Genomic DNA, 10,540 nt, shown 5'->3' with positions numbered 1-10,540 from the left:
ATTTGTTTGTTTTTTTTTCTTCGTGAATTGTCGAAATTGTTCAGAATGTGTATCTTTATGTGATACCAAGACAAGAATAATACATGAATTTACTACTCAAGAAGGCGACGCTACTTGAATTATGTCTTTATTGCAAACGGTTAAACTTACTTCCCCCAAAAGAAAGAGACGAAAATTATGACTAGATAACCACCAATTAGCCAGAAAAAACTTGTAGCATATCAGTATGTGATGAATCCTGAAAATATCTTCAGGTAAAAACAACATGTTAGACACAACCCTTGCCACGACAACAAGTATAGCACTGGTATATGTATCTAAACATTGATATGAATTGTCTGGTACTAGAAGATGAGTCGTGGGCTGTTTGATCCACGTATAAATTGGATTTTGTTTTCTTTGGAGCTCGGTCATGTGAATTGCTTTCTGTCTGCTCATGAACTTACAAGTGTCAGACTACGAATGAAAACTTTCGTTTGACGAAAGTCGCCTTTTTCATCTTAAAACAAGCATAGTGGAAATTCATTTTGTCATAAATTTTTACCCTGTTCTTAAAACATGATAGCAAAGAAAGAGTAGTCAAATAATGAATACGGTAGTGACTCTTGTATGAGCCACACACTCGCCAACATCATGGTTTGATTGTTTGCATTTATGCAGACGCGATTCACACGAAGACAACACCCGGGGCAGTTTCAAGAAAAGAGCTATTGTTGCTAGGCGACGAGGACGTCACCATTTCTGCTCGACTGATTAAAACCGTACCATTTTCTCAGGAATAATCCAGCCTCTTCTCGTACCTCTGCATACTAGAGGATAGGTTTTAGGGCCGCCAGATTCAGCCCACACCGAGCAGGGGAATAGACATAACACGTCTAACATTACAGGCAGAATCCACGGATTGGCCCAGATTAATCGGATCCATCCATTCATTCATCTAGCCGTCTAATCATCCTTCCATCCAGCCGTCCAACCATCCATCCATCTATCCAGCCCTCTATCCATCCATCTATCCATCCATCCATCCATCTAGCCGTCCAACCATCCATCCATCCATTCATCCATCTACCCACCCCTCTAACCACCTATCTATCCACCATCCATCCGCCCAACTATCCATCCATCCATCCATCCATCCATCCATCCATCCATCCATCCATCCATCCATCCATCCATCCATCCATTCATCCATCCATCCATCCATCCATCCATCCACCCATCCATTCATCCATCCATCCATCCACCCATCCATTCATTCATCCATCCATCCATCCATCCATCCATCCATCCATCCATCCATCCATCCATCCATCCATCCATCCATCCAGCCAGCCAGCCAGCCAGCCAGCCAGCCAGCAAGCAAGCAAGCCAACCATTACACAAAAGCTTTCAGTAAACATTTTGCCAAACATTATTACACAGGCCTCTAAAAACCGCACCAAGAACCGCCATAGCAGACAATTCAGAGAAAGTATGGCACTGCCAAATCCCGATGCGCTACAGCCGGACTTGAATTACATTCCAAAATCCCGGGATCCTAATCCGATGTACGCGCTAAACACCGTTTACACTGACTTAGATTCGACGCGAGAGTGGGATTCTCCCCCTGGTGAGCCTGCTGACAACGACGACTGTGTCTTCACCCAGCCGTGTGCTGGTGGTGAAACACACCAGGACAGCTATGAAAACTCCTACAGGCCAGATAGCTATGATAACAGTGGCTCTGTCCCGCCACGTGTGGACGATGATAATGCCAACTATGATGGCAGCCCCGAAAATCAGCAATATCATGCTACTTGTGAAGAAGCTGGAGGAGCCATGCCAGACAACAATTCTGGCGATCACTGCCTCCAATCATGTGCTGTTACTGTTCAAAATGAAACTGCCTTCTGGTCAGCTAACAGTGATACAAATCCCTGCATCCAACCATACACAGTTAGATACCAGGAACGCAACGACCTAAGTGATGATCACCCACTCCCAAGGATAGATGTTGCAGCTGAAAATAGACAAACAGCAAACATTGCCTCTGATGATGTTGACATTCGACCATATGCTGTCGCATACATAAAACAGGATGACATTGAGTCTAACACAACGTCACGGGACCTTCACACCCAAGCGAGACAGTCCTTGCAGATGCCAACAGCGGCATCAAACAACATCAATGATGTCTTGGCCAACTCGTCAAGCAATGATGCAAATCCTTCTAATCTTGAAAGTGAGCAGAGACAACATGTCCCGAATGCGCTTCACTCAAATCCGATGTACGTGCCAAACGTTCAGCATCCTACAGCTGGCGGTAAGCTGTGTCCATATTTCAAAACATTTGAATATTCGCACGATTGAGTCCTAGCCTGTTTCAAGGCAGATCTAAGCCTTAACGTAAAGATTGATACTAGATAAGAACAAGTTTTCCATCTAGCTGGACGTGCTATTTGTGACGCTACACCGTTTGTATATGACAATTATAGTCAAGGTCGAAATCTCCAACTTCTGAAGAGAAATCTTTGTCATTTTTTCGCGGTAATCGGTACTTTCTCGTGACCATTAATTTTTTTTGTTCTGAACAAGGGATCTCTTGAATTAAAGTCGTTTTCATTTGATTCAATTGCTGTAATGTGGATTTTTTTCAGAATGTACACGTCACCAGGCGTGCTTAGCTGCAGCAATGCCAATGGCTACATTCCTTGTGTTGTGCATTGTCGTCGGAGTCTTTCTCCGTGTATCCTTTTATACCAACCCAGCAGCGGTATGCTTGTGCATTATTACCTTGTCTCGTTTGGGGTTTTGTTGACCATTTTACGACACATTTATTCATAATTAGTGCTTTACGCTCAAAACAGTCACTCAAGGAACTGGATAAGATCATATCCAGTTGCTTGGCTAACTGATTTTGGCGTATCTTATTGTACCGGTATCTTTACCTTCATCGACGTGATTGGTGCTTTATTGATGAGGTTTGGCTCTTGAATTTACTTTTAAAGTGACCACATTGTGCTTTTAGCAATAAAGTTTGAAAATCCGGGGTCATTACGCAGAATTTGACAGGGTCAGGGGCACACAAATATCTAATTGTAACAGGGTTTAGAAAATCAATGAACCACGATGAACCAATGACACTTCAAGTATTGCTGACACTTCACGTTGTTTTTCACTTTTTTGTTTTCGTTTATTGCACCTACTTTTTTGCACCACCACCGGCCATACTACTTTGCACCTACCTGGTACCCCGTAGTGGATTTTGGCCAGTATGTAATATAGATAGATATATAGACAAGATAACCATCTTTCTACAGCCGACAGCGATTGTGACTACTACCGTTACCCCTGGTCCTGATCAGACTGGATTCTACAGTTCTGTCCCTACACCGTCGGCAGTCTTTTTCAGCTCACAACGTGAAGGTGAGACTAGCTAGAAACTACACATGCAATTGCTTAAGTCAGAATTTTTTGGGGGTAAAATTAAAGCCATATTTCCTCCAGAGGAGAGTGTTATTTTCTAAAGATCACATCTTTATGTACACAAAATCGACTAAACTTGTACAAAAATAATCACACATAATCACAGATAAGTAAATAAATTAATTAATGAGTATTGCAAACCCCCCCCCCCCATCGGGTGGGGAAGTTACCAATAAATTTTGGGGTTAAATTAATAGAAGACCTAAGTTTCTAAGGATGGAAAATGACCTATTCACACACATGCTGCAAACATTTTTTTATCGGACCTCGATTTCATAAGAGCGCTAAATATTATTAGTAGAACCAGAACACTCTCTTGTGGAGTACAGTATGGCTTTAATACCCCCCCTCACATTAGGCGCGATTCGATCGGACGACTAGTTTACGAGCTCTAAATGACATTTTCGTGAGTAAGACGTCCGGTGTTCTCACGATCCTCTTGCGATTTTTAGGGATCGCCGGCAATTTTCAGGAGTCTTACGACGGTCGCGGTGCAGCGAAACATGTTCTTAACATAAGCGACAAGTCGCAGGAGATCTCCGAGATCGCAGAGATCGTTACCGAGTCGCAGATCGTACGTGAAACTCGTGCGTACCTCACAAGGGTATCGGTCAATAGTCTTGCGTCAATCCAACGATTGAAGACCGATAGGCGAGCACAGACATAGTTATTAATCATCGAGCGCAAATCGGATGGCGAACGCCCGTTAGTCGGGCGACGTTCGGGCGACGTTCACCCGACTTCCGATTGTTTACAAATATTGAATTTCTGGGAATGTGAGGGTAATTCTAACATTGTGGCCCCTGTGGCAGTATGTAGGCTGGCTTTGTGACACACTTTCCTTTCTTGTGTCATTTCCATTATGCCCGCGCATTCCATTCATTGGTTAAAAAGATTCCGACAACAAAATAAGCAACATTTATTCATCTCTTGCCTTTTTTGAGGAACGTTTAGTGTTCCCTTGTCCGCGTGCAAAAGGTCATGGGAGGTTCATTATCATAGATTTATTCACCGTCGATCGCACGAGGCTCGCTTATATGTGAGGGGGACAGATTTTGGGCGAAAAATACGCAAGACCATCTTAAGATCTTAAAATCAGCCAACCTTCCTGCGATCGCGAAGTACGTCCGAAGATCGTATATAATGTGAGGGGGGTACAAGGACGGGACCGCGTAGCGCAGCTGGACTGTACATGTGTTCGGCCCGTGACCGAGAGGTTGCGGGTTCGAATCCGGCTGACGTGCTACCGATCTTGTGCCCTTGGGAAAGGCACTTTACACGACTTTCCTCACTTTACTCAGGTTAACATTAATATCTAGCTTCGGCTGTATACAAATATAATAAATGTTGTACATGTGAGTCTTGCACACACAATTTTTATTACTTCTTGCAGAAAATCCTGACAGAATGATGCAGAAGATCACTTTCGGTGGTAAAGGAAATGAACCTGGAAAATTTAGATTGAACTACGGAGTGGCTGTGTCTGATGACAATGAAATATTTGTGGCTGATAACGTCAACAACCGGGTCCAAGTCTTCAGCATAAATGGGAGCTTTCTGCGCCTCTTTCCAACGGTGGTGCCGGGTGAGGATACGAAAATTTTCCCTGTCAGTGTTGCTATTGGCGTGGAACCTGGCTACCTGTGGGTAATTGGAGTTTTATATGGCGCCGAACTTAATGCACGTGTCGTTAAGTACCGTAGGGACGGCCTGCTAATAGAGAAGTTCGATGTACACTTAATGGGTCGTTATCCCTGTCCCATTATTGCAATAGACGTGCGCAACAACAAAGTTATCGTGGGAGAGGCAGATACAATAAGGATGTTCCAGCCAAATGGCTCTCTCGTTCGGAGTTTTAAAGCGTTCAGTAAAGAGCGAGGCGTGAGAATCAATGGAGTCATATCTGACAACGAAGGAAACATCTTGCTGACGAACTACAAAAGTGTTTATGTGTACAGTCACTTGGGAGTTAAGATATTCGAATTTGTAAACTTTGGCCGCGATGAGGGCCAACTGAGATCCCTCAAAGGTATTTCTATCGGCCCCTTGGGTCACATCATCGTGGCAAACAGTGGCAACAACAGGGTTGACATGTTCACAAGCCAGGGGGAAGTTTGTCCGTACTGTCGCGAACATTACAGATCCGTGGGGTCTGGCCGTGGGGCCGGATGGACAGTTGGTGGTGTCTAACCCACACGACGGTACTGTAACCATCTTTCCACGCCACGTGGTGTTGTCTTGAAACTCCTCCGTATGTGAGACACCGCTCTGCCACACTCCAGAGACAATACCAGACAATAGTAGCTCCTCACATTCCTTTCTAATACTGTAAAATGCAGAAATGTTCGCGGTCGCCACTTCACCGCGAACTTTAAACCACCGCGAACATTTTTCTATTATGGCATTCGACTGCAGTCTACGAGGGGTGATCAATAAGTTAATGAATAAAGATTTGAAAGCTCACCCAGAAATAATAAGCACAACTCAAATTTTGAGGCACAACTTCATAGTATGGAGCCTTTTATCAATATCCTCAAACTTTTAAATCATTGCAGTCATTACTTTACAGGCATTCATTTTTTGCAAATCAGAATGTAAGTGGCGAGAAAAAAGTGGTGTGAATTGTGATCAGATATGTACATGTGAGGGTCGAGTTCCCCATGCCGTAAATTAACAAAAGACATTGTCAAAATGTTTGATAATGATTCTCTTCCTATTTCAAGCAAAAAGAATTGGGTGTCTGACTTCCAGCAACGCAAGTTGACCCCCACACTCAGGTCAGGTCAATTGTCCATGTTTTTCCTTCTCCCTTACCTAACATTAGTGGGTGTCGCCCGCAAAGTAATGATCACAATAATTTCTTGGGGCCTGGGGTCAGAAAAAGCCAGCAATCAGCGACCCAGAACAAAAGAAATGGCCAGCAAAAGTGTATTATGAGCTAAAAAAAGGCCCTAGAGAGCGTGCTATGGAGGCTAGTGTTCCCCCTACAAAGATAAGCTATGATCTCGAGCAATTTAGTCTATTTAGTCGTTGGACACTTGGAAACCTGATATTTTGGTAATTTGAGATGTTTCACAGGCTAGGTCGGACAACAGTGACGGCCGGGGTGACGCTGCCACAAAATGTACTTTGTTCTGTTTGTTTACGTGGGTCATGCAAGCGTGCGTAAATCAATACGCCTCCGCCATTACCTTGTTGAGCGCAGCCGCATAAAGTGATCGGCGTACAGAACCTTAACGTCACCTTCGCAAACTGGCCATTTTCAGGTACTGTTACCGGTAGACAACTCGGTCCCTTCGAGTCTGCTCACACTGTTGTCGTCAAGGTTTTGTAACGTTTTAATTAACCTTCCCGTTCGTAACTTCTGGACTGTCTAGTGGATATACAACATACTTTTCTCAGCCTTGTTTCGGACGTTCCACCGTGTCGAACATTTCAACATGGCGGAATCGAAACTTTTGAATCGGCTCTCAGAAGACTTCCTTGAGTGTCAGATCTGCCTGCAGCCCTACCGCCGGCCCAAGGTACTGTCTTGTCTTCATTCCTTCTGCCAAAAGTGTCTTGAAGAGTTTCTAAAGAAACAAAAAGTCAAAACTGAGCTAGATTGCCCCACCTGTCGCAGCAAGACATTACTTCCGGGTGGCGGGGTCGCGGAACTAAAAGATAATTTCTTCGTGGAGAGCCTGAAGGACACGGTTGACGTCCACAAGAAGCTGACTAATGAAGGAGAAAGTCTGGTCTGTGGGAGCTGTGAGACCAAGTCAGGGGCGGAGTCCTTCTGTACGGAATGTGGCGACTTTCTGTGTGACGAATGTGTAGCAATTCACCGTCGTATAAAGGTCACCAAAGGTCACCAGGTGATCGGCGTAGAGCAGCTCAAGGCCGAATCCGACACCGTTAAGATCAGGCCTCGCCCCCTGCCACCGTGTAGGATCCACTCACAGGAGACCTTAAAGTTCTTCTGCATCGACTGTAGCGAGGCTATTTGTCAGGTATGCACTGCTTTGTCCCACAAGGACCACAAGTACGAGTATTTCACCGACACAGCTATGAAGGCAAAAGAAGATATACTCACTCTTCTTGCAAAAACCGAAAAGAAGATGGTGGATCTTAAGAATGCTGACCAACAGGCGCACGCACAGATGACCGAGCTGGAGAAAAATGTCACCGAAACTATCGAGAAGATCAAGAAGAAAGCAGAACAAACTAGGAAGGATTTAGTTGCGCTTGTCAATCAACAAGAAGCCGAGTTACTGGACTGTGTTAACACGGTGAGCCAGACCCGGAGTAAGGAGTTCTCCACCGCTATAGAAGAGATAGAAACGGCGACTGTGGCGTTAGAGAGCGCGGCAGAGTTTGGACGAAACATTGTGGAACATGGGTCGGAGTTTGACATCATGGCGGTCAGTGGAGACGTGAGCATTAGACTGAAGAACCTGTTACAAGTAGAGCTTGCAGACATCACAGACAAGTTACCTGCGAAGGCCTACATCACTTTTGAGGAGGGCAAGACGTCATATAAGGTCAAGCCTTGCATGGGAGAAGTCAAGGCAACGCAGGGTAAGAGTAATAAAAGTATGCACTATACATATCTGCTAAGGTCATTACTATAGTCACAAACACTACTCGCTATGTAGAACTTGTGACAGTCTATTAACCACTACATTCAAAGAAGAAAACCCCATAAAGGTCAACGCAGTTCCCTAAAGTTCATCAGACTTAAGTTTAGTGTTATGTTCTCAATTACTAACCTCTTGCTTCAACACATGAAAAAAAAAATTTCTTGTATTATTTTGCAAATGAAAGTATATGCATATACCCAATTTATATGCGGTACATCCATAGCTCCCCAAACTTTTGTATTGCCTGAGTACCATTCTCAATACTTTCGCTTGCTGAGCCAGCAGTCACTACGAAGGATGGTACTCAAGCTAACTTTTGTAGCAATGTATTCAAATTTATCTTAACGAAGAGAAATAATCTTATAACATATTCTGATAGTCCTACTTTCTTATTGATGACTTGAAAGTCAGTATTGACTCTTAAAAATAGACCATACACCCTCTAGAATGTTTTATTATGGACTGATTTTGATCACTCAAACTGATTATCTTTTACCAATAAGATTCAGACTTCCGCACTGCCCGTTTCACGACCCTCGGTACCACCGGCCGTCTGGGCCCGACCAGCCTGGGGACCCACTACCGCGGACAGGACCACGAGGGGCTGGTGCAGCTGAAGGACGGGATTCAGTACTTCACTGTACCAGATACTGGACAGTACAGGGTAGAGGCGGCAGGTATTCTGATAAATGATTTAAATAAGTTCAGAGACTGACTTTAAGTTTGTCTTGGTCGGAGTAGAGCTGATTACGTAAATAACACCTTAGCCCCCCCCCCCCCCCTCCCCCATGGACTAAATCCTCCGCAGAATCTCGACTGGTTTCAGGAGATTCCGTTTTTTAGTCTCATTTCTAAATTTACACACTTTGTAGGTTCTGCCGCAGGTTGGGGTGTAGAAGACCTCAAGTCCGCCAGAGGGCGCGGTGCGGTGGTCAGTGGGACCTTTCAACTGCAGAAAGGTAGGCTTCCTGATGATCACCACATTGTGCTGTACACAATCAGTTACAAAACTTTGGCATTTGTGAATTGAAGACCATTTTGAACTCGACCTTGCTTTAACAGACAATGAAAGAGGAAGAGGAGACAACCATAGTCTTGTGTTATTCGTAAGAGGTAGAACAGAAACAAGTAAGTAAAGTAAAGCATTCCCTTCTTGCAATGTCAGTTATCTACGCCAAACTGTTGGCAAACATTTATCTGGATGATACATTCAATCCTTTTGGCCTGGCATTCCATAGGTCTATAAAATGGCTATTCATTAATGTATATTTTCTACCTCGGTGATATTACAGCCATAATTACACCATTCAGTAGTATCATGGTGGCAGGATTAACGTGCAATGTATTAAGCTTCAGGTACAAAAACCGTTTTGTGGCTAATATCATTTTAGGTGAAGTGTTGAAGATACTTGCAGGCCAAGAGGGAGCGGAGAACATGTCAAGCCAAGCCGTCGGTGGTGGAGGCGGAACCTTCGTCACCAAGACGGACAACACGCCGCTGATCGTGGCGGGGGGTGCGGGGGGAGGGGATCTCTTGAAGAAAAGGAAACCCAACAGTGACGGTACAACCGTGACAGCAGGGCAGTACAGCGCAGGTGGTGTTACTAACTTTGCAGGAGGTTCTGACGGAAAAGGTGCCACACAAGGGGATGATGAGCATGTCGGTGGGGGAGGTGGGGGGCTCCTAACGGACGGCGCGAGCGGGAAAGTGCACTTTGGAGGCATTGATGGGAATAGTGGAGGTGAGGGTGGGAGAGCTTTCGTTAACGGTGGAGTCGGTGGGAGGGGGGTGAAGAACAATGCAGAGGGCGGGTTTGGAGGAGGGGGAGGGAGTCTTGGTGCTGGAGGTGGGGGAGGAGGAGGGGGTGGGTACTCAGGAGGAGGGAGGGGGGATAACTATAATGGAGCCTGTGGGGGTGGAGGCGGCTCCTATAACTCTGGATTAGACACTAGAGGTGAAGGAGGGGCCAATGACGGACCGGGGTATGTTGTACTTACCAGGGTGATATAAATACGATTTTCATAGCAATACGGACACAAACATATATTGTCTTTTAAACCATTTCTAACAATATAAACTTAAATTACTATAAGGAAGGATGGATCAATTGTGTGTTGTAATGTCGTGTATTATCCCAAATATAATTTGCATTCCTTCGATTTCAAATACTGCTGATTGCTGGGAATTGTGTACTTAGACTTATCCGTTTTTAGTACATTACATAATCTGGAGGATCCACATTGTGATAGTGGTGCACGGTGTATTCAACCAAATGATCACTTACTGATCAAATATTGCGAATGAGACTACACAAAATTGCTATTAGGAAGTATGCTAAATATTATATTATGGTCAATACTTGTTGAGTTGGGCCAATGGGCATGGGGTGTCTAGTGTTGGAATTTAGGTTCTGTTGTAAACCCTCTATTGAATGTTAAGGAGAAATGCGACA

The 10,540-nt window shown here is 44.5% G+C and overlaps 2 protein-coding genes across 2 annotated transcripts; both read left to right on the top strand.

The window, feature by feature from the left end:
- Positions 1-6,644: 6,644 nt before the first annotated feature.
- Positions 6,645-8,093, top strand: LOC118427461 (E3 ubiquitin-protein ligase TRIM56-like). Its single transcript, XM_035837276.1, has one exon. It carries the CDS (start codon positions 6,906-6,908, stop codon positions 8,076-8,078), a length of 1,173 nt encoding a protein of 390 aa, XP_035693169.1. The 5' UTR covers positions 6,645-6,905; the 3' UTR covers positions 8,079-8,093.
- Positions 8,094-8,293: 200 nt separating this feature from the next.
- Positions 8,294-10,098, top strand: LOC118427135 (glycine-rich cell wall structural protein 1.0-like). Its single transcript, XM_035836773.1, has 4 exons — positions 8,294-8,324; positions 8,591-8,764; positions 8,960-9,046; positions 9,479-10,098. Exons 1-4 carry the CDS (start codon positions 8,294-8,296, stop codon positions 10,096-10,098), a joined length of 912 nt encoding a protein of 303 aa, XP_035692666.1.
- The last annotated feature ends 442 nt before the right edge of the window (positions 10,099-10,540 follow it).

This window comes from Branchiostoma floridae, chromosome 12 (genome assembly GCF_000003815.2).
Source record: "Branchiostoma floridae strain S238N-H82 chromosome 12, Bfl_VNyyK, whole genome shotgun sequence".
NCBI lineage: Eukaryota > Metazoa > Chordata > Leptocardii > Amphioxiformes > Branchiostomatidae > Branchiostoma > Branchiostoma floridae.
Note: the sequence above shows the minus strand (reverse complement) of the source record. Positions and strands in the feature narration are given on the sequence as shown.

Coding starts and splice junctions, on each gene's coding strand:
- LOC118427461 (XM_035837276.1), top strand. CDS start 6,906: ATGGCGGAATCGAAACTTTTGAATCGGCTCTCAGAAGACTTCCTTGAG.
- LOC118427135 (XM_035836773.1), top strand. CDS start 8,294: ATGCGGTACATCCATAGCTCCCCAAACTTTT. Junction 8,325..8,590: donor CCATAGCTCCCCAAACTTTT/GTATTGCCTGAG, acceptor TTTACCAATAAG/ATTCAGACTTCCGCACTGCC. Junction 8,765..8,959: donor GTACAGGGTAGAGGCGGCAG/GTATTCTGATAA, acceptor CACACTTTGTAG/GTTCTGCCGCAGGTTGGGGT.